This window comes from Geotrypetes seraphini, chromosome 5, assembly GCF_902459505.1.
Source record: "Geotrypetes seraphini chromosome 5, aGeoSer1.1, whole genome shotgun sequence".
NCBI lineage: Eukaryota > Metazoa > Chordata > Amphibia > Gymnophiona > Dermophiidae > Geotrypetes > Geotrypetes seraphini.
In genome coordinates this window covers 195806546-195834360 of record NC_047088.1, presented here as the reverse complement: position 1 = coordinate 195834360, position 27815 = coordinate 195806546, and the positions used below count along the sequence as shown (strand labels likewise).

General features: G+C 43.8%; 1 protein-coding gene across 1 annotated transcript in view; it reads left to right on the top strand.

Annotated features, from left to right (window-relative positions):
* The first annotated feature begins 905 nt into the window (after positions 1 to 905).
* Positions 906 to 27815, top strand: part of MTX2 (metaxin 2) — a 132112-nt gene continuing 105202 nt past the window's right edge. The window contains 3 exon segments of the mRNA XM_033946811.1: positions 906 to 1098; positions 19438 to 19485; positions 20378 to 20424. Coding sequence (XP_033802702.1) covers positions 1059 to 1098; positions 19438 to 19485; positions 20378 to 20424 — 135 coding nt within the window. The 5' untranslated portion in view covers positions 906 to 1058.

Here is a 27815-nt window from a genome sequence, read left to right as displayed (position 1 = left end):
AACAAAGAAAATAAGGTAATACCTTTTTTTATTGGACTAACTCAGTGCGTTTTATGATGAGCTTTCCAATGTAACCTTTTTTCTTCAGATCAGAAATAAGCAAATGTTGACAAATATCAGTACCCTGTATATATATATGGAAAACATGAAAAGCATTTCAGAGATAGTTTCACAGGAAGAAGGAGGGGTGGGTGGATGGATGAGCAGGAGACAAAGCAGTTTTAAATGTAGTGGGAAAGGAAGCCCAGATCTTTGTTAAGTTGTCTGGTAGGTGTCAAAATATTTCATCATTTTAATTTCAAAGGTCCTTACATTATTGGATTGTCATACTAAAATTTCCTTTTAGTATTCTTACCATAAAATCATTGGTGCAATCGACAGTTTTTCCAAAGTGTTGTCCAAGACAGGTGACATCCTTGTTGGTATTGCAATTTTTAATATGATATCTATGTAAATTGATTCTGGTGTTTAGCATCTGGCCTGTTTCAACAATGTAACATCCCTCTTTGCAAAGTGTCTCTGCTTCCAGCTCACTAAGCCACTCGCTCCTTTTTCCTGTGAAACTATCCCTGAAATGCTTTCATGCTTTCAGTATACATGCTAATATTTGCCAACATTTGCTTATTTCTGATCTGAAGAAGGGTTACCTTCCAAAGCTCATCATAAAATGCACTGTGTTAGTCCAATAAAAAAGGCATTACCTTATTTTCTTTTTAAAAAAAATTATTTCTATATATTACCTTGCAAAGTGGACTAACAGGGCCACCACACCATTTCATTCATCATCTCTTAGCTATGGAAAACGGCAAAACTAGGAGCAGAGGAGCCAGACTACTCATCTCCATGGTAACTGAGCAGACAGGCCGCGCGCGGTCGTCTTCGGCTGCAGCCAGGAGGCGGAAGTATATTCGCAGCTAAGAACTTCTGTATGGCGTACTTCCTGTTTTGATGTTTAACCTTGTATGAAGTAGTGTTTGGGGGTGGGGGGAATTACGCGCCCGGTTCCTGTTGCCGTTCCTCCTGAGAAGTTTCTTTCCTCTGCCTAGTAACGGAAAAGCATGTCTCTTGTAGCGGACGCATTTGTTTCTCAGATAGCAGGTAAATGTCGTGCTCGGTATGTTTCTACTTAAAAGCGACAGGCAAATGGCAGCTTTAAAGCACATGGATACCTCCCCAGCACGGAAGTTTTGCAGTGAAACAAGGCTGTCATATCTTGCTTTACTGGGCGTTTGGGGATGTGGGTTAGAAAACTCCTTCCGTAATACACCTTTTATAGTACCGGACGTGGACCTATTACGGCGCCGACGCATTTGTGTTGACAGTTGAGCTAAAATTCATCGGAACTTGCTGCATTTTGATTCCTTGGGAACTCGACAGAAATATTGTTCTACTGCTGATTTTAGAACTGAGAGGAACTTCTGTGGTTTGTCTTTGGAGAATTGTAGTCACTCTGAGATGCTGTTTTAAAAACTAGGTGCCAGGAGTGTATTGATCATTTACAGTATGAATGAATTCAAGATAAACTGCGAAGGAATGACCTCACAGCAGACTAAAACAATAATGGGTTAGATTACCTTAAAAGACACATAGGGGTCCTTTTATCAAGCCGCGCTAGCGGGGTAAGCACGTCGGACATTTCATTAAGCGCTAACCTCCCGCGGCCGGCTAAACAACTAACGCCTGCTCAATGCAGACATTAGCGGCTAGCATGGCAGGTGGTTTAACGCGCGTTAAACCCCTACTGCAGCTTGATAAAAGGACCCCATAGTTTCCCCTCTCCGCCATCTAACATGAAACAAGAGTCCCAAAAAATAAGACTTTGCAGAGAGTGAATAAATATTGTTTTGAAAGTTGGGACCACTTTTGAAAATGTGGGATTGTGGCTGCTGCCATGTAATTAAAATTACTACTGGTGGAATTATGTACACAAAAAATTTTCAATATTCTGTGCAAAGTGTTTCAAAATTCTGCTTACAAAAATTAGCAAATTCTGCAGATTTGTCAAAATTGAAACAATTTTTTTTTGCTAATTATCCATATTTTATTTAAAACATTTAAAATAAAGTGTGTTTTTTTCTTCTACCTTTGGATGTTTTATTTTTCCATCATGTTGGTTCTGGTTTCTCTTTTCTGCTTTCCTGTCATCTGCTAATTCTCCTTCAAGCTGCTGCTATACATTTGTCTTTTCTGCTCTCTCCTCTCTATTCCATCACTACACCTGCTTCTGACATATTGATCATTCCTTTTAACTCTTTTCTGCATCTTTATTACTCTCTTCTTTTTTCACTTTTCAGCTATCTATCAAATTTCCATTTTCTCTCCCATTTCCCATCTCATTCCTTCCTCAGCCCTCCATTCCCTTTCATCTTCAACATACCCCCATTACCATATTTCTGCCCTCTGTAATATCTGTCCTCTCATTCGTTTCCTTGCCATCCTCTCCTCCCCCTCAGAATCCTACCATTCTCAGTGTTTTCCTTCCTCCACCCCTAAAGCCCAGCATCTGCTCCCTCTTCCTTCCCTTCCAACCCTCATAGCCTGACATCTCCCTCTTTCTTCTCCTTTCGGCCTGGCATCATCTCCCAGAATTTTTACCAAGTGCCTAGTGGTAGTGGCAGCAGCTCTGCGCAGCCATGGTTTTCTGGTTTTCCCGTACTTGGACGACTGGCTTATCAAATATTCCACATTTCAGGAGGTTATTGTAGTGACCAAACGGACTATTTGGTTTTTACAAAGTTTGGGATTCAAAATAAACTTTCCAAAATCCCAGCTCCAATCCTCTAAAACTCTACAGTTCATTGGAGCTGTACTGGACACTGTACAAGCCAGAGCATTCCTTCCTAACCAACGTCAGGATACTCTCATACAACTTTGTCACAAAGTTCTGCCCCTTACTTCGCTTTCAGCGAGGCACATGATAGTTCTGCTAGGTCACATGGCCTCTACAGTTCATGTGACTCCTTTTGCCAGACTTCACCTCAAAATTCTTCAGTGGACCCTGGCATCTCAGTGGGCACAGACTTCTGATCCTCTCTCTCGGCACATTACACTGACTCCTTTGTTCAAACAGTCTCTCTACTGGTGGATGCTTTTGTCCAATCTCTCCAGAGGTTTACTGTTTCAAACGCCTCCTCATCAGAAGGTCCTCACGACAGGTTCTTCGACTTATGCTTGTGGGACTCATCTCGATGGTCTCCGTATTCAAGAACATTGGTCCAGCATAGAACGACGGTGCCACATCAATCTGTTGGAACTCAGAGCTATTTTCAACGCTCTCAAAGCTTTTCAGCATCTTCTTCACGATCAAGTAGTCCTCATTCGTACAGCCAATCAAGTAGCCATGTACTATGACAACAAGCAGGGCGGAACAGGATCTCTTCCCATTTGCACAGAAGATTTGGAAGTGGGCAATTTTTCACAACATCTTTCTAAAAGCTGTCTACATTCAAGGAGAGAAAAACTGTCTGGCAGACAAATTGAGTCGTCTCCTACAACCTTACGAATGGACACTCAATTCGTCACCTCTTCATCACATTTTTTTCTCAGTGGGGGACTCTTCAAATAGATCTCTTTGCGTCTCCCCACAACAACAAGCTTGCCTCAGTTTTGCTCCAGGATATACTCTCCTTACCGCCTGGAGGCAGATGTTTTTCTCCTGGAATGGACGAACAAATTTCTGTATGCGTTTCCTCCATTCCCTCTAATTCTCAAGACACTCATCAAACTCAAACATGAACATACCACCATGATTCTGATAGCTCCTCGGTGGCCCAGACAACCTTGTTCCTCCCTTCTACTTCAACTCAGCAGCAGGGAACCTCTACTTCTACCTGTTTTTCCGTCTCTGCTTACACAGAATCAGGGTTCTCTGCTTCATCCCAATCTGCAGTCCCTACACCTGACAGCTTGGTACCTTTCAACGTAACTGCCAGTCTACAGTTTTCTCAATCCTTCAAAGACATTTTAGAGGTTTCCAGGAAGCAGTTTCCCTCATTAACATCCCTAAGGGCTGGTGCTCTGTGGAAATTTTTAGTATTTTCTCTACATCCAGCAAGATGGTAATTTGTTCAGACTGGCGATCCTGGTCCCAGGTTTCCAGTTCACAGAACAGAACCGATATAGCACGAAGCATGGATCTATATCCCCAAATTATCGCCATGAGTGCTGCCTTGGTGAGTCACATAGCCCCCATCCCCTATCTTGACCCCTCATATGCCTTTGGATGTACCCTTCCTTTGTGTTCTCTATGGCTCAAGGCAGCCCCAAGTAATTAGGTTTTATGAGGGTGTTTCAAAAAGTAACAGCAAATTGACAGTACTTCATGAAACAAACACCACTGGCATTTCAAACTCCCACGCAGGGAAGATACATTCTTAGAGGATGTGCTTACACTGCCCTATAGATGGCATGGCGTGTTATCAGTTGGGCGCCATATACAAAATGGCAGTGCTAAATGCTAAACTATTTACAAACTGAGGTAGAAGCACAGCAGCACTAATGTGTGGGAATGTCCATCTAAGCTGTGTAGGTACCATTGTAACTGTTCTGGGCTTCTAGGGAGGACAGGATAAAAAAACTAACTAACTAATTAATTAATTCAATCAATCAATATTATCCTGTCTGCATGATGTCAATCACTTGTGTGTCTACAGAGAACCCCTGCTGCAGGTAAGCAACTTTCCTTTACCAATTATTTCTTTTGCTGTAGTAGGTACCTTAGAATATCAGACATTTATGAATGAACAAATGTTCATATAAATCAGAATAAAATAAAATCACCTGTAAATTGTAAACATTTGAAGCAGTGAAGTAGTTATTGGCTATATAAACTTAGCTTTTTTGCCACTTGTTAGCCTAATACATTGGGTCATTTTAAAAAAAATTGATCTCTTGGTTTCTTTGCAACATTGATCTGTCCTTTCATATAGGTAATTGGCTGTTCATTCAGCATGCAATTACTCTTAGTATAATTTAGTTATACTTCCCTCATTGATTATCACTAATGGAAGAATTATCATTTAACTGCTTTATTTCTAGGCTGAGTGCAATATTTGTACCGTACTTATTTTAAACATTGCTATATGCATTTAGTCATTTATGTATATAACATATATTTACCTTATTGTAAATTCCTTTTCATCCTGCTAAACCAGTCCAGAGCAACGAGTCATGTCCCTTTATTATTAGATGGAGGCAGAGAAGTTGAAATCTTCCAAGACTATCACTGGTATAAGGAATGTTGTGTTCTGGAACTAATCGGTATATTTCTCTCCAGGATACAGTCCGTGGCCAATATACACTTCCAGGGTTTGTTCCATTGACCTTCCCCAGGTTGAATCAGGGAAGACTTATGCCTCTTGTGCTTTGAGCCCTGGCCTAAGGACTTGACTTGGTGTGATGGACTGGCAAAGGTTTCAGGAGACTACCAAGGAGAGGGCATAGCAGAGTTTATATGAGTCCTCCATTTCTTTACCTTTAAGTGGATGAGTGCTAAGAGTGACAATTTGGGTGTGTGTGTGTGTGTGTGTTTGGGGGGGGGGGGTTGCCTCTGCAGAGCTTTGTGCATTGCTGTTTATTAAGATAGTTTAAAAATATAAAAAGCTGAGAGAAAAAGGGACAGATTTAGAGTGGCATCTTAGAACAGGGTATGGCAGAGGCCACTGGGGACTTTCCCAGACTTGGTGAGCTCAGAGTGAAATGGTGTGTAGGGGAAGTTAGTTGAGAGAGTTGGCACTTATGGTGTGGCAGAGATACCAGGAAGCAGGCAATACAGTGTAAGTGGTAGCTGGCATATTATTGGTGCTGCTGGCTGCTATTACCCTATGTGTGACAGGAGTATGATGTTACTAGAGATAACTGTGTAGAATCTCCAGAGCTGTGGTCATGTAGTACAGCACTTTTAAAGCTGATATGAAAGTGCTAGGTCTGGTACTCGGTGTTTTGTCAAATCTTCCCTTTGAAGTAAGCTGCCTAAAAGGTATTTCTTTGGCTAGATGAGTCTCTTAGCTACAGGCTCTTTCTTGTAGTGATTCCTACTTATCCTTTGACCATGAGTCGGTCTTCTGCCATTTTTCTTGCCTAAGATAGTCTCTCCCTTCTAAGTAAATTAGCTAATTTCTTTTCTGGCTTTCTTAAAACTAGCAAAGTTGAAGTTAATGTAAGTACTTCATAAGTTGGACATGTGTAGGGTCCTTCTGCACTGTTTGGAAGTGAGAAATCTTTTTTGGAGATCTGATAATGCTGGTCAACAAAAAAAAGTTTTTCTTTGCAACTGAAAACTTAAGAAGTGTTATTAGTCAATTTAATGATGCTGATTTCAGATCTGTAATTGAAATTCAGCTAGCTTGTCAAATTTCTGAGATACACATTATTGATTTTTTAAACAGTTTGCCATATCAGCACAATATTGTGAGTATGAACTGTGTCACACCAAACTTGTGTTAAGAAGTTTACTCTGAAAACAAAGACAATAAGGAGACATGTTACAGCATATATTTACACCTCTCTTAACTCACACAAAAGTGATGCCAGCATGTTCAGAAATGTTTCCAATTATACTGTACATTTGTATCTCTTTGCAAGAACCAACAATAGTTTCCCATTATACTGGGATTGAACTTTCCCTGATACCTGCTTTCCATCACCTTGATATCTTGATGAAATCTTTCCCCATGCTCATCACTGACATCACCAAGATTGGGTGGGAAGAAGTCGAGGTGAGAATGTAAGATGTGCATTTTAAACTAAACTAAACTAAACTAAACCTTAGGTTTGTATACCGTGCCATCTCCGCAAGCTTAGAGCTCGGCACAGTTTACAGAGTTAGGATAGAAAGGAACTCCAATGAACGGTTATAGGATAGGAACTAAGAGGGTATAGAGGGGTCAGGGTACCATAGAGGAGGAGGTGTTACATCTTTGAAAAGAGCCAAGTTTTCAGGTTTTGCGGAAAAGTTGGAGGGAGCTTGAATTTCTGAGCGGGGATGTAAGATTGTTCCAGAGTTCTGTGGTTCTAAGGTGGAGGGATGTTCCCAGTTTTCCTGCACGGGATATACCTTTTGTAGAAGGGAATGATAGTTTTAATTTTTGGGAGGATCTGGTGGAATTAGGGTTTGAGGAATTCCAAAAGAGTGGAATAACGGGAGGAAGGATGCCTTGTAGGATCTTGAAGGCTAAGCAGGCACATTTAAAGTGGACCCTGGAGGGTACTGGAAGCCAGTGAAGCTTGGACAGGAGTGGTGAGACATGGTCGAATTTGCTTTTTGTGAAAATTAGCTTAGCCGTGGCATTCTGAATCTGCTGAAGTCTATGGAGGCTTTTCTTAGTTAGGCTTAAGTAGATGGAGTTGCAATAATCCAATCTGGAGAGGATGGTGGATTGTATAAGGATGGCAAAGTGATTTTGATGAAAGCAGAATCTCACTTTCCTCAGCATATGAAGGCTAAAAAAGCATTTTTTTTTACCAAGGAGTTGAGGTGGTCATTGAAGGAAAGAGAGGAATCTATGATGATGCCCAGGACTTTGCTTGAAAATTCGAGCTGAAGAGTGGGACCAGAAGGCAATGGGATGGAGGTGGGTAAATGGTCTAATATTGGGCCGAGCCAAAGTAATTTTGTTTTGGACTCATTCAGTTTCATTTGTACAGAGTGGGCCCAGGATTGAAGGTTCATTATACATGCAGATATGTTCTCAGCGAGATTAGTGAGGTTCGAGTCAGTTTCGAGGAGGATAAGGATGTCGTCGGCATAGGTGTAGAGAGTTTCTAGGGGGAATAGATGGAGGAGTTTCAGAAAGGACATGTAGATGTTGAAAAGAATGGGAGAGAGGGGTGAGCCTTGCGGGACTCCACATATCGGCTTCCAGGGGGAGGATGAGGTACCGTTTATGTTAACGGTGTAAGTGCGGGAGCGTAGGAATTTCGAGAACCAATCTAGGACTGTGAAGCTTATGCCTATTTCGGAGAGTTGGAAAATTAGAATATCGTAATAGACAACGTCGAAGGCTGCGGAGAGGTCGAATTGTAGAAGAACAGCGAATTTGTTGCGAGAATGGAGTTGTTGAGTCTTAGAGATTAGTGAGGCTAATAGGGATTCGGTGCTGAAGTTGGGTCTGAAGCCGAATTGGTGGGGTAGGAGAATAGAGAATCTTTCTAAATAGGATGAGAGTTGGGTGGTTATGATAGATTCTAACATCTTGGTTAGGAGAGGGATATTTGCTATTGGACGGTAATTGGATGGTATGGAGGGATCAAGGTCGGTCTTTTTCAGTAGAGGGGTCACAGCAATGTGTCCCATTTCAGGGGAGAAAAGGCCTGATGTTAGGGCAGAGTTTATAAGTTTGGTAAGGGAAGCAATGGCCTATGTAGGGATTTTCTCAAATAGATAGGAGGGGAAAGGATCCAAGGTACACTTGCAAGTTTTTAGTTTGAGGCAGAGTTTGAAGACTTGCGATTCTGAAACAAGCTCAAAGACAGTCCAGGATCTGTCGGCTGGAATGGGGTTGGAGACAGGTAGAGTAGGATTGAAGTCAGTGGAAACCAGAGAGTTGTAGGATACTGTAGGCGGGAAGGAGCATCTTAGGGTGGTAACCTTATCATTGAAGAATTTTGCTAGGACGTCGGCTGACGGAGACGAGGGGAGCAAGGTGGGGTCCTTTTTTGAAGTTAAGGAGCGCCAAATGTTAAACAATGCAATGTTTTGGTTGTTGAATCTGGAGATCTTATCACCGAAGAAGTTCTTCCTGGCTTTTTTTAGTGTTGAATTGTAAAGCTTAATATTGACCCTTCAGGTCTGTCTATCTGAAGGGGATTTAGATTTTTTCCATTTGCGCTCCAAAGCGCGACATTTCTATTTCAGTTCTCTATGAAGTGGGAGGTACCAGGAGGGTGACATTCTGGCACCCATTAGCTGATATGCTGTCAGCATGTTCTCCACAAGCTCAGCATAATTCTCTGATCTGTGATTACCAAGAAAATTCTGAACCACCAGCACAAATGCTTCCCATGCTGCTGATTCAGCTGGGTTCAGCTTCTGTTTGAATGCATCAACAAGGATCATTTCACGGATTTCGGGTCCAACAAAAACACCTTCTTTGATTTTACTTTTCTCAAAACCAAACGTACTTCTTAGATGCTGAAATGCATCACCATTTCTGTCCATCGCCTTGACAAAATTTTTCAGCAGACCCAGTTTTATGTGAAGTGCTGGAAGATAGCAGACAGTACAGAATACATGAAATGCCCATGCTTTATCTTGGTCGCCAACTTTACAGCCAAAATAATGCTTGTGTGCACTTTGAAGTCTGCTGGACAGATTCTTTTGCTGATCTTGTGCAGTAAATTGTCTGCAGACGTAACATAAACTATCAGGATGGTTAACACAACCTCGTCTGTTCATAATTATAATATCTTAGACAAAAGCAAACAAAATATAAAAATTCACAGGTAGAAAAAGCAGCACAATCACTTTTTAGTATAAACTTTCAAATTACTGGTATAAGTGATCGATGAGCTGTCCTAAAATGCAATATTGTGTTACAAAAACAGTAAAATACCGATGCTTCACGGTAGCGTTATTGTCAAAAATGATAAACACAAACTGACGCATAACTTAAAAACAGGATGTGATAGACAAAAACTGTTTTCAGACTTAGAGTCAGCATGTGGTCCTTGTTAAGGTACAGGTGACAGAATTCCAGAAGCAAAATGCTTGTTGACCAGTAATCTTTTGTTCTGTTAGTAAAAGGGAAGCTGCCTCAAAATCTTCTTTGGCAGCATATATTTTCAATCAGACTGGCCCTGAAAAGACTCCAGCCTCATTCAACCAGATCTTGTGGGCGGAAGTCCGAGTGGTCACACTAGAGGATATTTGCAGAGTAGTGACCTGAAGCTTGTATAGGTTTGTGCGACTCACAAATAGAAGATTAGATTAGATTTTTATACGAAACATTACATGATTGATGGGTGGGTCTAAGGTGGCAATGTCTTTGGAAAAGAGGGATAGAGATTTGAACATTCATTTGGTCTGGCCTGGTCTAGCAGGATGAAAAGAAAGGTAACATTTAGTCTCCATGATGATTTACTTTTCTTGAATCTAGAGCCTCCCAGGAAGATTGTGGTGTTTGGAGGGTCATGGCTGGCATCTGCTAATGTCTTTGCTAGTATTGCTGTTGTTGCCTGCACTTGCCATTCTTTATTCTGCAGAGGTTTACCTTACAGGGGCAATTTCTCCATTTGGGTTGTAGTGTGATCTTCAAACACCACTTTATACTATCTACCACACTTTCCCCCCCCTTTCCTTTGTCTTCCTTTCTTTCAAGTACAGTTTATTATAGTAAGGTAATGGCGGAATAGAAATCTGTAATGTAATGTAATGTAATGTAATTGCATCCTTCGTAGAATGTATGCTTTTATCTTATATTCCCAATTATTATATTTAAGTTGCTTGAAATTATGGACTTAAAGTAAAAATGATTTCTACCTGGGATTCTGAAAAGTTTGGAGTCCAGCCCTGCCCCAGCCATCTTGTCCAGGTGCTGTGCTGAAAGCACCTATTCTAAAAGCATGACTGGGTGTGCCAGTAAAAGAACTGGAACCTGCTAACAGTGTTAAATACAGACAAAGACAGGCCAAATGCAGAATACACAAAAGCATGGCTAGATGTGCCAGTTACAATCTGCAAGAAAATCTCATCATGACATCACCAAGATAAAGACTGCCCTGCTCTGTGAGGCACTGCTATATGATTGGATGTGAGAGAGAGATTGCCACTGAGTTTTGATGCCTCCTGGGAATCCCCCCACATCTATAAAGCATCGATACCATGTGGGGGTCTCTTTCCTCTTTTTCCTGAATCACCAAGGCTGCACACACTCTTTTCTCCCTCTGCAATTTGTGCTTCTAAACATGTGCTGGGCCCTATCCTACAGCCTTCTAAGGACTTTTCAACCAGCAGTGTGAGTAACCTTGAACCTTTAATCTTAGAGAAATTTTGTATTTCTATTAATTCTTTGCTTAACGATTTTACTGCTTCTACCAGCTTGATCGTAATTTTATATTTGCTCTAAAAAAGAAAATAAACTTTCAGTTTGCTTGTAAATGTTCTGAGTCTTGGTCCTTGAATAGATATTAATATATATTTAATTATGGTTACAGAGCTGAGTGTTAATCAAGCGAGCTAACTTTCCTCAAATTAATAGTTCTTTATAGAGAATGACATGGTGGCTGTTAGCCGCGGGTAACCCGCCGAAACGGTGAGGGGGGGGTGGGAAAAAGTGCTCACTGCGGGTAAGGGGACAAGGCCATCCACCGCCCTGTGGAGTGGTGAATGGCCTTGTCCCCACAGTTAAGGGAGGGAACGTTCGCAGTCACCGATCGCGCGTGGCCCCATCTCGCCTTCTTACCTACCAGCCGAATCTATCTTATCTCCCTCCCTCCCCCTTACCTTCGTGGCATGTTTTAAGTTTATTCCAACTTGCTCAAGCCGCCGGAGTCTGCCTGCAGTCGCGTGCGTCTGTGGGCAGAAGCTTCTCCTAGGCCTGGCGTCATGAACTTCTTCAGGCAGCAGCAGCAGCATTCAGAATTTGCTGCTGTTGCCGGCTTCGGGCCTTCTCTGTTGGGTCCTGCCTTCATGGAAACAGGAAGTAGGCAGGACTCAGCAGAGAGGAAGGCCCAAAGCCGGCAACAGCAGATAATTGTAAACTCTGCTGCTGCCAGAAGAAGTTAAAGATGCCAGGCCTTGGAGCACCCAGGGCAGACCGCTTCTTTCCCTGTAGCCAGGGCCCCTCTGAAAAGGAACATTTAGCTCTCCCTCCCATGCAAACCCCGCCGACTCACCGCGAGCTGACCGACAAATGTCATATCATTAGTGACGCTGCAGAGGGAATCGCTAACAGAAAGCCGCGAACTGCAAAGCAGCTTGTTTAGAGTGCTGTGGCTGCCGACGAGTGCTGTAGGGAGGTTTGTCAATCTTCTCGCGGTGGGAGTGTCGACAGGGAGGGCCCGAGGGGATGACGCTGGGGGAGGGCCCTGGATGATGCTGCTAGGGGGGCCGGGCAATGACTCTGCTGCGAATCCAGCAAGGGTGAGGGAGATGCCCAAACGGCTCTAAAGCATTGGTGGGTCCCCCTGACCATTTTGGGCCCTATTCTTTAATCCGGCTCTGATGGAGCCGTTCTCACACACTGCCGGCGGCTGCCCCGAAGCTTTCCTTCTGCAGCGATCTCTGTCAGAAATGGAAAGTTGCGGCAGAGGGAAAACTTCGGGGCGGCCACCGGCAGCTTGTGTGTACAGCTGCTGTGTCAGGGCATTTCTGTGCAGGAAAATTTTGGCTACTGGCAGAGCCGCACTCAAGTGGCTAAAGAGCCGCGGTTTGCCGACTACTGTTCTAAGACAATAGGAAGGACAACTAAAAGACAGCTGTACTCTATGTACCCATGATCTGGAGGCAGAGCAGTGGGAGGCAGCCAAAGAGAAGGCATGATAGAGGTGATAGAGACTGATAGATAGGGTGATAGAGACTGTGATTGGCCGCAAGGATTAATGCAGGGAGAATAGAGTCGCATAGTATGGCAGTGGCGGCCGCAACTGCGAGATGCGCAAATCTTTATCTGATAACTTCTGACGGGCCAGCTTTATCGTATGTTGGTAATTGTCTTGCGGGCCAAATTATATGACCCCATGGGCCAGAGTTTGACATGTCTGCTGTAGACCAAGATATCTTCAAAATGGAATTAAACTTATAGTAGTAAAATTAAAATAAAGATTTTTTTCAAATATACAGTATAGTTGAATTTTAGAGCACAATTTTTAAAAAACCATAAATTTGAAGTTGATAACTGCAACAATAATTTCATCACAGTACATGTGCATGCTCTTATGCTGCATGTGAAAATTTGTCTATATTTATGCATTTTATATATAACTAGTGAATGGGTGCTAGAATAGATGTGTAGACTTTTAGCACAATGGGGGCGCTGAGGCGTTTCTTTCTTTCTTTCTATCTTTCTTTCTGTCTCCCTGCCCCCTGTCTCTCCCTGGCCCCCTATCTGTATTTATTTCTTTCTGTCTCTTTCCCTGCCCCCCTGTCTTTCTGTGTGTATTGTCTTTCTTTCTATCTATCTCTCTCCTTGGCTTTCTTTCTTTCTTTTGTTCTTTCTTTCTTTCGTTCTTTCTTTCTTTTGTTCTTTCTTTCTTTCTTTCGTTCTTTCTTTCGTTCGTTCTTTCTTTCGTTCTTTCTTTCTTTCGTTCTTTCTTTCATTCTTTCTTTCTTTCGTTCTTTCTTTCTTTCAAATAAATATATCACAAAAAACTACACATCTGAGCGCATATGATCCCATCCTCCTCAGCTTGCCTATAGCTGCATCATGCATGTTAAAAATGTACGATATGTTGATATGCGCACCTTCCTTCCCATCCATCCTCCTCAGCCTGTCCTTACACATCCACAGCTGCATGTTAATGATGATGTATATGTTATGATGATAAATAAGTGCATATGAGCACATCATTAACATGCAGCTATGGATGAATATATAATGATGTTATGAGTGTGCACCTCTTCCTTCCCATCCTCCTCAGCATGTCACATACAGCATGTTACATTACACAGACTTTGTGTAATGTAACATGCTGTATGTGACATGCTAAGGAGGATGGGAAGGAAGAGGTGCACACTCATAACATCATTATATATTCATGAATCAATCTGATAATCATCATCACCAGGCTGTGTATGTTATGGGATGGAGGAAGAAAGGTACATGGGATGGTGGAAGAAAGGTGCATGTTTAAATTGATCACTGCCTTACTAGTTCTGCAGCTCCTCGTGCTGCTCCTCTCGTGCTGTCCTCCTAGAGACGTGGTGACATCATCCGGCCGACCCGCTCTCGCAGATTCAGTGGCAGGCAAGTGGTGTGTCTCCTGATTGGCTAGGCACCCTAAGCCCAAGCCAATCGGAGTGGAGACAGGGCGGGCCTTGGTGAAGGAGTCAGGAGATGAGAGGCACGCACCTAGTATATCGCCGGCTGCGGCCGCGGGCCAGGTAGACAGATCCACTTTTGTCCGGGGGAGGGGGGGGTGCTATCAGGAAATCAGCAGGGGACAAAAAAAAGTATGACAGCAGTGTTTATTGTTTATTGTTGTGCACAGTAGAAGCATAATACAGGAATTTGTGCTATGGTGGCCTAGGACAGTGTTCTTCAACCTTTTTACACCCGTGGACCGGCAGAAAAAAAAGAATTATTTTGTGGACCGGCAAATTACTAGGACTAAAATTTAAAAACCCCGTTTCCGCCCCATCTCTGAGAGCTCGGTCCCCACAAATCATCTGATCCCATCCACACAAGCCTTAGTTATGATTTTATATTGAATGTATTTTATTAAAGTATAAAAAGAAACAATATTCTGTACAGTTGTCATTTTATAAATACAAATAATTCAGAGCAAGGATCAACAAAACCCCTGTCTCCTCTCCCCTTCCCATATATCCCCTCTACTATCAAGAAAACTGAACAAGCCAAATTATTACAGAATGCTACACAGAAATATCATGCTAACAGAATACTGCAGTCACACATGACAGGAATAGTTTTAGGGGAGTGCAACTAGGGCAACTGCCCCCTGGTCAGAGAGCGCCCTAAGCCAGCTGGAAGCTAAAGGAGCACTGCCTGGGTTTTGCAGTCTCCAGTTATGTCTAACACCAGCTCTAGCAGGATATATATTTCAAATCTGATATATTCTAATCACAAAATAGAAATAAAATTATTTTTTTCTACCTTTTGTCGTCTCTGGTTTCTGCTTTCAATCTTCTTTTCACTCTCTTCCTTCCAGCGCCTGCCCTCTCTGTCTCTTCAATCCAGCATCTGCCCCTTCCATCCACAGTCTGTCCTCTCCCCCTTCCATATGGTATCTGTCTTCTTTCTATGCCCCTCTCCCCTTTCCATCCAGCTTGTGCCCCCTCTCTCCTTTTTACATGATTCATTCCAGCTTCACTGCTCTCTTCATTTTTATCTCTCCTACACCAGATCTATCATCGTTGTCCCTCTCTGCTTATTTTTCTGCTGACCCCTTCCTATCATCAATCTCTCTACTTTCTCATGCCTGTGTCTCCCCTTCCCCTCCTCTAATCTCTCTGCCAGCTGTTTCCTTCCTTTTTTCATTCTCCCTTCCCTCCTCCTCCTGTCCAGCAGTAACTCTCTTCCCGTTTTCCCCTCCCAGCAGCATCTCTCCTTCTCCCTCTCCAGTAGCAGCTGTCCCTTTTTTTTCCCTTGCCCACAAGTTTCCCTCCAGGTCCAGTAGCAGCTGTCCCTTTTTTCCCTTGCCCAGCAGCTTCCCAGATTCCTTTCCCTCCTCCCCTCCCAGCAGCATCTTTCCTTCTCCCTCTCCAGTAGCAGCTGTCCCTGTTTCCCCTTGCCCAGCAGCTTCCCAGACTCCAATAGTGGCTTTCTCCCCTCCCAGCAGCTCTCCTTACTTCCCAGCGCAGCGATTCAAGAAGGCAGTCTCGGGTCCTTTGTTGGGTCGCGCCGCCTCTGAGGAAAGAGGAAGTTGCATCATCAGAGGCAGCCGCGACTCAGCAAAAGCCCCGAGTCTGCCTTCGTGAATCGCTGGGAAGTAAAGGAGAGCTGCAGAGAGGGGAGAAAGCCACTGTCGGAGGCTCCCCAAGATCTCTCCGGCGCAGCGCAGACTTCAGCTGTTGGTCTTGCTGGCCCTGCGCGGACCGGCAGGAAATTGAAGGGAGTCAATCTTGCCGGCCCTGCGCAGACCGGCAAAAATTTCCTGCGGACCAGCCAGTGGCGTACCTAGGGTATGTGGCACCCGGGGACCATCAATTTTTGACACCCCCCCCATCTATATGAAAAATATGATTTTTAGTAACAATCCACATATTGCACAAGAGTGTACCTAGGAAAAGGCAGCATCTTAAACACTGCAGTGAGCACTAGAACACCAACACATACATTGTAAAACTAAACAAGCCAGATCCCGCACAGTCAATTGATCCTGTAGTCAATGCCAACTGAAAACTATGTTCTTTTCATGCACACAGAACAGAGATACACCCTCGCTCAATATGGAATAATCACAAACTAAAAATAGAAATATGTAGACAAAAGTTAAACTGAACCGCCAAGAAACCAGACCCTGGATATAATGCAACACCACAAAAACAGTAACACATGTCCTCTAATGCAGTGCAAAATATAAAGACAGTAGATGTAAATTTGAAAAAACTGATACATAACAATCACCACTTTACAAATTAACAAATAAAAATAAAACAAATAATGAGAAATAAAAAAATACCATTTTATTGGACTAATCCCCGTAAGCTCGGTCCCCATCCCCGCAAACCACCTGATTCCATCCACACAAGCCTTGAATTGTTTATATTAAAGTATAAAAAGAAACAATATTCTGTACAATTGTCAATTTATAAATCAGCGTCTTCTCCCCACTCTCTCTTCTCCATTTCCCTTCAGCGTCCTCAGCCCACTCTCTCTCCACTTTCCTTCAGCATACGCACATAAAAACAAGCAAGTAATTTATATCATTTTCATTCTATTCATTCATAGAAATTAAAGTCTAAATAATGCCAGTCACATAACAAAACATGATTTTACAAAAATAATTCCCTGCACAGTCAAGCCTGCAAGGATTACTAGATGTCTTTCAGCAGCTCCCCTCCCTCCCTCCCCCTTACCTTTGTGGCCAAGTCAAAATGATCTACCAACAATAAAATTTTAAAAACACAAAGCACGCTGTACGCAGAGAAAATGTTAATTATCATTTATATTCTGCGGGTTTTCAAAGAGGTCAAGGCAGATGACTTTATGCAATGTCACCTCAGTAACAACTATACAAAAATAGACAAATATTCCCCCTCCCTTTTTACAAAAACTCGATAGCGGTTTTTAGCGCAGGGAGCTGCGCTGAATGCCCCACGCTGCTCTCAACGCTCATAGGCTCCCTGCGCTAAAAAACGCTATTACGGTTTAGTAAAAGAGGGCCATAGTTCAAAATATAGACAGCATATATAAATTCTCAAAGCAGACACATTTTGATCACTAAATTGAAAATAAAATAATTTTCCTACCTTTGGTAATTTCATCAGTCTCTGGTTGCACTTTATTCTTCTGACTGTGCATCCAATATTTCTTCCCTTTTTTCAGCCTCCTGTATGCTTCCTCTCCTCCAGACCTCATTCCCTCCCCAAACTTTTTCTTTGTTTCACCCTGCCCCTTCTTTCTTTTTCTCTCTCTCCATATCCCCTTTCTTTCTGTATGTCTGTTTTTCTCTCTCCGTGCCCCATTTCTTTCTTTGTTTCACCCTGCCCCCTTCTTTCTTTCTCTCTCCACACCCTCTTTCGTTCTGTATGTCTGTCTTTCTCTCTCTCTCTCCGTGTCCCATTTTTCTTTGTTTCACCCTGCCCCCTTTCTTTCTTTCTGGCTTCCTGTCCTCCCTTTCTTTCTTTCTCCCTGACCTCCCCTATGCCACCACCATTGGGAAAATGCTGCCACCGCCACTGGGGAATAGGCTGCCACTGCCGCCATCGGGAACAGGCCGGTGCCGAGTTCGCCCTGCTTCTCTTCCCCGCGGGGCCGACCAACTCTCGCCACCCGACATCAATTCTAACGTCGGAAAGGACGTTCTAGGCCAGCCAGGCAGCGATTGGCTGGCCCAGAATGTCCTCTCTGACGTCAGAATTGACGCGAGTGGCGAGAGTTGGTCGGCCCCACAGGGAAAAGCAGGGAGAACTTGGCACCGGCCTGTTCCCAATGGCGGCGGTGGCACTCAAGTGGCTAAAGAGCCGCAGTTTACCGGCCTAGGGAGAACAGGGAGGGTGGCCAGCTGTGCACCCCCTTGGGACATAAACCTGGGGCGGGGCGGACTGCCCCCCCCCTCCCCCAACTTGATATGCCACTATCTGTACCTCACTCCCTCCCTATGACCAAAAATTCTCCTTTCTTCTATTCCCCGTGTACACAACCATCTCTTTCCCTCCCTTCCTCTCTCCCAAGTCCATGCCTTCTGTGTCCAAAAACACATTCCCTCCCCCACCTCAGCATCTCTTTCCCTCCCTTCCTCTCTCCCAAGTTCATGCCTTCTGTGTCCAAAAACCCATTCCATCCCCCACCTCAGCATCTCTTTCCCTCCCTTCCTCTCTCCCAAGTTCATGCCTTGTGTCCAAAGCGCACTCCCTCCCCCCTTTTGTGTTCCGCGTTTGCCTCCCAGCCCATCTTTGCAACTTTCTCAGCAAAACGGAGCTCGAGCCGAGAGGCTTGTCTCCTGTTTCCTGCCTGCCCTGCCGCGCACAAATAGCCGACCGGAAGTATTCTCCGACATCAGCGCTGACGTCGGAGGGCAGGCTTTGCTTAAGTCCTTCCTCCGACGTCAGCGCTGACATCGGGGAACACTTCCGATCGGCTATATGTGAGCGGCAGGGCAGGTAGAAACAAAAGACGAGCCTCGCGGCTCGAGATGTATTTAACTCTGCGGGTCCCCTGTCCAGTTCTCTCCTGTGCACCCCCTTGGGGCATGCACCTGGGGCGGACCGCCCCCCTAGATACGCCACTGGGACCGTCACCGGTCTGTGGACCGGCGGTTGAAGAACTGTGGCCTAGGACCCTGGGGGAGCCCGGGCCCCCTGTCATCTCCGGGCCCCTGAATGCAGGACTGGTAGTACTGCCCTGATGGCGGCCCTGTGTGTCTGTCTTTCTTTCTGTCTGTCTCTCTCGTTGGCCCCCTTTCTGTCTGTCTTTTTTTCTTTCTGTCTGTCTCTCCCTGCCCGCTGTCTGTCTGTCTTTCTTTCTTTCTGGCTCTCTCTATGCCCCCCTGTCTTTCTGTCTTTCTTTCTTTCTGTCTCTCTCTGTCCTTGGCCCCCTTTCTGTCTGTCTTTCTTTCCCTTCTCTCTCCCTGCCCGCTGTATGTCTCTTTCTTTCTTTCTGACTCTCTCTCCCTGCCCGCTGTCTGTATGTCTTTTTCTTTATTTCTGTCTCTCTCCGAGCCAGCTGTCTGTCTTTCTTTCTGCCTCTCTCAGGCAAGATGTCCGATCGCAGCTCTCCTCCCTTTTACCTCCGGCTCCTTCCTGTGTGTGTGCCTGGCAGCGGTGCTTTGACCCCTAGAGGCCTTGATATTTGCCATTCGTCGAGGAACATGCTGGCTGGGGTGTGGGGGAGGGGAAGCCATTGTCGCATATGCGCATGAGGATGGAGGCCAATGGAAAAATCGCTGCAGGCTCCTACTGCGCATGCGGCAGCACAGAGACACGGATCACGAAACACGCTAAGGGTTTTATTAAAGTGGATAATTGTGAACTGTTAATATATCATTGCTGATGTTTCTTCAGTACATCCAGCATAACTTGTAGTTTTGAATGTATGTTTAATTGTGAATCTATTTTTATTTGAAACAGAATTGTGAATCCTTGTTTTCTTTCTACAGCTGCAGAAGCTTGGCCTGAAAATGCTGCTCTGTATCAGCCTTTGAAAGGTGGGTGCTGTTTTTTTCCGGTCAATGATTTTATGAAGCACATTAAACATTCAGTGGCATAATTAACTGTAAAATTAAAGAGAAAATTGTAAATAGAAATCCTCTATTATTTTTTTGTGATGAGATTTTACCTAAGTCTGATTTTATTATTGACTTATTATGTTGGTTGCTGAAGGCAGTATAAAATGATGTGGTTGCAGGCAAGGTTGGCAAACATACTGAGCCTATAGCTGAGATAGCAGATTTTTTTTAAGGCTTGTGGTAAAATGGGTTCTCAGTAAAAAGGAACTGTTAAAATGTATAGGCTAGGATGGTTCAGGCTCCCTTTAGCAGCTCTTCATATATCATCAGATCACATTATGGCCCCCATTTGGGGCTTAGCAGCCTGCTACAGTTGTCAGAAGACTGCAAAGTAATGAAGACTAATAGGTAGCGGGCCTAGTCTTCTAAGCATGGAATTTTTATTGCAGGAAACTTGTCATCTTTCTTTTCTGTGACAGACCTAGACGCAGCATGCAATACTTACTGTATCCAGATATTAAACCATATGATTCTGCATGCTTATACTTTTAGCTGAAGAAGCCACAAAGTTGCTATTTTATTTAATTTTTATTAATACATGAGATATAGTACTAAAATTCTCAAAATAATTTTCATATGGTTGGGATTTTAAATTATGTATCACTCCTAAAATAAGATAAATGGCTATTAAGGTCTAGTGAAAATCATCTTAATACTTGCATACTTAGTGTTCCTCTTTCACTTTCCTATTACAGAAATTGACAGATTTAAAAATGCTCGTGTCACAATTTTAATTTGGGTCTTAAGTATATTTTGTCTGCAGTTAAGCCCCTGTATTTTTATAAGGGTATATTTCTTTTACCTCTAATAGGTGAACAGATTTTGCTATCAGATAATGCATCCTCTCTTGCTGTTCAGGTAAGCAGTGTTTACAAAATGCACGGTGGTTTGCTTTAATGCAGTGGTCATCGCTAAATTTTATCAAGGGCTGTTTTGGGTCCAAAAGGGCTGACGGAGAGCTGACAAATATCTTCCTACTTGTGGCCATGACACCAATAATGCTTCACGGCATTCATTCCTGCCAGAACACCTGGTCTTGATCACACGTGCAGAACACAGATAAACCCTATGCAAATACAGGGCTACAAACTAAAAGTCCTAATACAGTAGAGTCTCGGTTAACCGGGTCTCAGTTAACCAGGGCTCTCGCACAACCTGCAAAATAATTGCTGGTGAAAAATAAAATGTCCCCTGAAGCACCAGTGGCAGCGTCCTCCCTCCCTTTCTCAAGCCTCCAAACCTCGAAGCAGCTATCAACCCCCTCCTTCCTGCCCTGAAGTACCAGCGTGACAGCGGTCCTGAGCCCCAAATCCCTCCTCCCTCCTTCAAGCCCCGAAGTGGCAGAAGCAGGCAGCGGTCCTGAACTGTGAACTCCCTCGCTCCTTCCCTCCCTCCCTATCTCTCTCTTCCTTACCCGAAGCGCAGTGGTCAGCTGGAAGCAAAGGCTGCTTGCAGCCATCCTTGGCAGGGCCTTTCCTCTGACACATCCCTGGGAGAATGGTATAGAAAATTGAATAAATAAAAAGGCTTCTCTTTTAAGCAGTGTTTCAAAAAAAAACAAAAAACCAACAACAACAAAAAAACAACAACCGAAAAGTCCACAGTGTAGACCAGTGTCTAAACTCCTTTACCCTATTTTAGTGAGAATCTACATAATGCTTATCCCTTAACTAAATACAAAATGGAAAATATCTCAACATGCTACTTTCTCTTGTTTGTGCACAGTTTGGGTAACCATAAAAATCTGGTAATCATGATTTTATTTTTTGCATATTCTCAAAGTTCTTGCCTCAGAGGATATTTAACTACATATGCATTGACTTGGGAACCTAAACTTGCCAGACTTGTTGAGAAGTCCTTGTTAAAATGACTCTCAATTGTCAGCCTGTGCTTGCATTTCCTATGAATAATCTCCTGTGGGTTTAGCAGAAGGTTGCAGACTGCAAGCTCTGACAATCCACAGTGGGTTTCATTGGTTTGTATTCACACAGCCAAACTTTACGTTTTGGTTTTGGCTGAACCAGGTGATAAGTTTCAGCTGCAGTTTTGTTTATGTACGAAAGTGGTTAGACAATTTTGGTGACAGTTTTGGTTTTAGCCCAAACTGAAAAAAACAGTTTTGGCCAGCTTCTAGTCTAGTTTATTTTATTTTCTCAGTAGGAGGGGAATTAGTATTCTAGGACCCAGTGTAATATTTTCAGGTGCTGCCGTTTCATAGGCAGGGTTGTTGCAGTTTTGAGTCCTGTAGGTTAATGTTGGTTTGGTATGACGTAGATACCGAGTTTCATATTTGCAAAGTTTCTCATTACTTTATTAAGTGTCTAGCAGCAGAATGTGAGCATATTGCTGTCCCTCAAATTGTGACAAAGTTTGAATTTTTGGGGAGGTAGGCAATAAAATCAAGTGGAAACAATGTGGTTTGGACTGATTCCCTAGTCCCTCCAGCCAAAAAGGCAGTGAAGCTGAGCAGGTGGAGTGTGTGGCTGGTAGGGATCCCTAGACCCCATCAACCAAAGATCTGTGAAGTTGGCCAGCTTGAGTGGTTTCCTACAGTTCTACCTGCTCTTCAATGATAGTATTCACGGCTGAAGCGTCGGGAGCGGGACCGCAGAAGATAAACGTGAATAGGGATGGAGGAGTAATAGACAAAGCAATGGGGCCGGATGGTGTACATTCCTAGGATACTGAAGGAACTTAAGGAAGTTCTGGGAGCTCCGCTAACTGATCTTTTCAATGAGTCTCTAGAGTCAGGAGTGGTACCGGAGGACTGGTAAAGGGTGGAAGTGGTCCCTCTCCACAAAAAGTGGAAGTTAGGAAGAAGTAGGTAATTACAGGCTGGTAAGTCTGACTTCTGTGGTAAGCAAATTAATGGAAACACTTTTAAAACAGAGAATGGTCAAGTTTCTGTAATCCTGTGGATTACAGGACTGCAGGCAACATGGATTCACTAGAGGTAGGTCTTGTCAGACAAATCTGATCAATTTCTTTGAATGGGTGACCAGAGAATTGGATAGAAGATGTGCGCTAGATATTGTGTATTTAGATTTTAGCAAACCTTTGACAGTGTGCCACACAGACGTCTAATAAATAAACTGAGTGCCCTCGGGATGGGTCCCAAAGTGACAGGCTGGGTCAAGAACTGGTTGAGTGGAAGGTGACAGAGGGTAGTGATCAATGGAGATCGCTCTGAAGAAAGGGATGTTATCAGTGGTGTGCCTCAAGGTTCTGTTCTTGGGCCTGTTATTTTTATAAACGATATTGCTGAAGGGTTGTCGAGTAAGATTTGCCTCTTTGCGGATGATACCAAAATCTGCAATAGAGGAGACACGCCGGATAGTGTGAATAACATGAAGAAAGACCTGGCGAAGCTTGAAGAATGGTCTGAAATTTGGCAGCTAAAATTTAATAGTAAGACATGCAAGGTGCATTTGGGCTGCAAAAACCTGAGGGAACAGTACAGATTAGGGAATGAAGAGCTTATGTGCACTACAGAAGAGCAGGACTTGGATGTGATTGTATGTGATGATTTTAAGGTGGCCAAAAAGGTGACGGCGAAAGCTAGAAGGATGCTAGGTTGCATGGGGAGAGGTATGGCTAGTAAGAAAAAGGAGGTATTGATGCCCCTATATAAGACTTTGGTTAGTCCTCATTGAGAATATTGTATACAATTCTGGAGGCTGCACCTTCAAAAATATATAAAAAGGATGGAGTCGGTCCAGAAGAAGGCTACTAAAATGGTATGTGGTCTTCATCATAAGTTGTATGGGGACAGACCTAAAGATCTCAATCCGCATACTTTGGAGGAAAGGCGGGAGAGGGGAGATATGATAGAGATATTTAAATACCTACATAATATAAATGCGCATGAGTCGAGTCTCTTTAATTTGAAAGGAAACTCTGCAATGAGAAGGCATAGGATGAAGTTTAAAGGTGATAGGCTCCGGAGTAATCTAAGGAAATACTTTTTTTACAGAAAGGGGGTAGATGCATGGACAGTCTCCCAGAAGAGGTGGTGGAGACAGAGACTATGTCTGAATTCAAAAGGGCCTAGGATAGGTACGTGGGATCTCTCGGAGAGAGAAAGAGATAATGTTTACTGTGGATGGGCAGACTAGATGGGCCATTTTGCCTTTATCTGCCATCATGTTTCTATGTATTGCAATCACAATCAAAATGTGTGCTTGCAGGCTAGGACATTTTGATCATAAACTTTGATTTGTAGTTAGGCGGGTTATAAATAATTTTTAAATAAATAAATAAACTTGTGCATTATAACATTAGCATAGAGATGTGATGGCCTGCAAGTACTTATCTTGCATGCATTGAAGGGCAAGTAGAGTAGTGGGGAACCACAGCATAGGCTTCCATTGCTCAGTTAAACCATGGGATCTAGAGAGACGTGGTAGGGGCTGGATTCTGGGGAAAGGAGGCAGGAAAGAGGAAAGAGAGGGTGAAGCAGAGGATAATTGATACTAGTAATGGGGAAATATGTGGTGCAAATGGGGGAGAGGGAGAGGCAAGGCAGATCTTGATAGACAGTTGTTGAATGAGGGGGTCTTAAAGATAACAATCAATAGGCAAATGTTGGTGGGGCAGATCTTGAAGAAAGTCAGGAGAGGTGGAATTGGTTGTAAGTGAGGAGAAAGAAGAGGCAATAGGCAAATGCCAATGGAGACATGATGCACCAATGCTATGGAAGGAGGTAAGAGCAGGATTCTAGGGATGAGAGAAATGGAGAATTGGTTGTAATTACAGGTAAGAACAAGAAAAGAGGAGCACCTTTCTTCTGTTAACTTAGAAAAGATATGTGCGCAACCATGGTGATGGGCTGGGCACAGGGAGAAAGGCTGGACAAAGGAAAAAAAAACCCAAGATGTCCAGATTACCCGACACCTTTGAGGTAGAAAGCACGCAAATGAATATCTGACAGGGTGGATTTCAGGAATGGAATGTCTGCATACTAGAAGGAAGATTACTTAGGTAAGAACCTAATCTTTCCTTTTAGCTCGGCAGACTGTCCATTCCTGAACGTGTGGGACGTATCAAAGCAGTTCCCTGAGTTTAGATTGGGACAGATGAGCCTGCTGTTAGAACTGAAGATCTGAATGCAGAGTCCTGTTTTGACTGCCACGTTTACCCTGTAAAACTTTGAGATTGTGTGGAGAGAAGACCAAGTGGCAGCTCTATAGATTTCATCTAGGGGACACCACCAAGGTTTTCACCCTTGAGGAAGCTATGTGTTTAGTAGAGTATGTTTACAAATATAGGTGGACGTTTTCCACTTCCAGTATAAGCTGAAAAAATGGCCATATGGATCCATCTCAAAATTGTTGCTTACCAGACTGGTTGACCTTTACGGGCAGCCATAGCTAATATGAACAGATGATTCAACAATCGAAATTCATTTGTAACCTCCTAGATATTGCAGTAAAAGCCTACAATCCAACAATTTTAACACCTGATCACTCTTTCTCGATCCCGAAGGTGTGAAGGGCAGGTAAGCGGACTTCTTGATTGATGTGAAAGCTGGAAACCACTTTCGGTAAGAAAGATAGAGCTGTGCGTAAGACCATGCCTGAATCTGAAGATTCTGAGAAATGGATCTCTGCAAGACAAAGCCTGAAGGTCCGACACTCATTGGGTGGAGGTAATCGCTACCAAAAACACTGTCTTAATGGTGAGGCCCATCAGAGAAGCTTGTTCTAAAGGTTTATAGGGTGTTTTTGCCAGTGTCCGGAGGACCAGATTAAGATTCCACATTGGAAAATGCTGACATACTGGAGGATGGAGGCGTAACGTACCCTTTATAAACCTGGCCACATCTGGATGTGCGGCTACGGCGCTCTTATTAATCTTAGGTCCAAAACAGAAGAGCCCCGCAATCTGAACTTTCAGGGAGTCAACTGCTAGGCCTTTTTCCAGACCTTCCAGCAGGAAGGCGAGCACAACAGAGATTGGTGCAGAGCTTGGGTCCTCACTCTTCTGAGCACACAACATTTGGAAGCATTTCCAGGCTTTCGCATATGCCTCTATAGTCACCTTCTTCCTACCTCTTAGAAGGATGGAGATCACTCTGTCCAAATAACCTTTACACAGTAGCACCATGCGCTCAAGAGCCATGCCGTGACACCAAAGCATTCTGGATCTTGCAGGGCATTTGGACCCTGCATGAGCAGCCGGGGATGACAGGGAAGTTTAAGACTTTGATCCCTTTGCAGATGGACCAGATCTGCATGCCACGGTTGCCTCGGCCAGTCTGGCGCTACTAAAACCACCAGTTCCTGGTGTGCCATAATCCTGCACAGAAGTGTGTCTATGGTGGGCCACGAAGGGAAGGCATAAAGATGACATGCCTTTGGCCAGGGTTGTAGCAGAGCATCCAGGCCTTCACTTCCTGGCTCGTGTCTTCAACCAAAGAACAGAATCGCCTTCTTGTTGGCTACCGATGCTATCAAATTGAATGTCAGGCAACTCCCACCCCTACTGATTCACAATGCAGGTGAAGGCTTCCTGAGACAATGACCACTCCCCAAGATCCAGGGTCTTCGGCTGAGGAAATCCACTTGCACGTTGTCCACTCCTGCCACCCTCCCTCCCTCTCTCAAGCCCCCATGCACTTCTGAGAGCACCAGAAGATGGACAATGAAGTATATTGAGTATCTCTCAGAGCCTGAATCTTCCTTTGGTATGGGCTTCTATGGCTTCCAGATCAGCAGTCTTTACACTATTGCTCTGACTTTGGCTGCTCTGTCCCGGCCTCCTAGCCAGAGTCTAGAAAAAGGTCTGGGAGGAGACAAAAGAAGTTATTTGTATCCCTCCTGTATAATGTCCATTTCCCAGTGATCTGTGGTGATCTCCATCCATGCTCCCCAATAGGCTGATAAACTCCCTCCAATGCTTGAAGGCTCAGCTGACTGCTCGGTGTCATAACTGCTTCTTGGGAGTTGTGGTGGAGCAGGATTCTGAAGATTGGGGACCCCTGCCCGCCCTCCCTCCCCAAATCTTTGGTCATAAAGAGCATCATATTACTATAAGAGAATCCAAATCAATTAATATTGTAACAAGAATTATTTAATAAATATTACTATAGCTGAATAAAGATATTATCATAAAATTTATAAAACATTAGTAACAGATTATAAACAATAACAGTTTTGCAAATATCAGCAATGAGTCTGATATATAACATTCAATCATCCATTTTTGCCAAAAAACAGTGAAAAAGTAAATAAAAAATGTACAAAATAACATAAGACAAAAAATTTATCAAAGTTCAAATATTCTTAATCCCAATTCGTGAACAACTAGTCCATAAGGTACAAGTGCTTCACAAAGTAACCAATTCAAAATCCACAAAGACGAATCCAACTCCAAAAACGAACAGATACTCCAATACAGATACAACTTCCTCAACAAGAGCCGTGTTTCAATATTGTTTTTTTTCAAGAGGAAGAACAGTACACTTCTCCCTCCTTATTCGTGGGGGATACGAGCAGAGCCGGACCGCGAATGGCGAAAAACTGCGAATATCCGGCTCTGACCCACCCCCGCCTCCCTTCCGCCTTCCCCCGGCAACCCGGCCTTACCTGATGGTCTGGCTGGTTTTCGGAGCAGGAGCGATCTTCTTAAGCTCCTGTCCCGTGCAGATAATCATTAGGAAATGCCTGTGGGGAGTTCCCATAGTCTCTCGAGAGACTACGGGAACTCCCCACAGCCATTTCCTAATGGCTATCTGCACGGGACAGGAGCGTAGGAAGATCGCTCCTGCTCCGAAACCAAGCACTCCCAACAGGCAAAGCGCACTATCCCGCAGGCCGGAATTCAGCTCCTGCGCACTACCACAGACAGGCGCACGCCCGATGCCCGAACTAAAACGGCCAGAAAACAATTGCTCCCTCGTTCCCCATGCCGCCGATGCCTCTGTGTTTACAGCGGAGCGACTGTCCCGAACAACGAGGCCTGCACAAAATGGAACACAAAGCCCAAATGACTCATCCAGCTATCCTGCACGACACAGCCAGGTAAGGCCGGGATGCCGGGGGAAGACAAAAATATGGGTTTTTTTTTTTCTTCCTCTCCCCCCCCCCCCCAAAAAAAAAATCGCGATTATGTGAAATCGTGAGTAGGGAAACCGCGAATGGGGAGGGGGAAGTGTACCACATTTTTTCTACACAGCTTCTGAAGTGATTTCTGATTTCCTTGTGGAGTTGTGCCTTTTCTCAGCAAACGTGCCTTGGCTTCAGATTTTG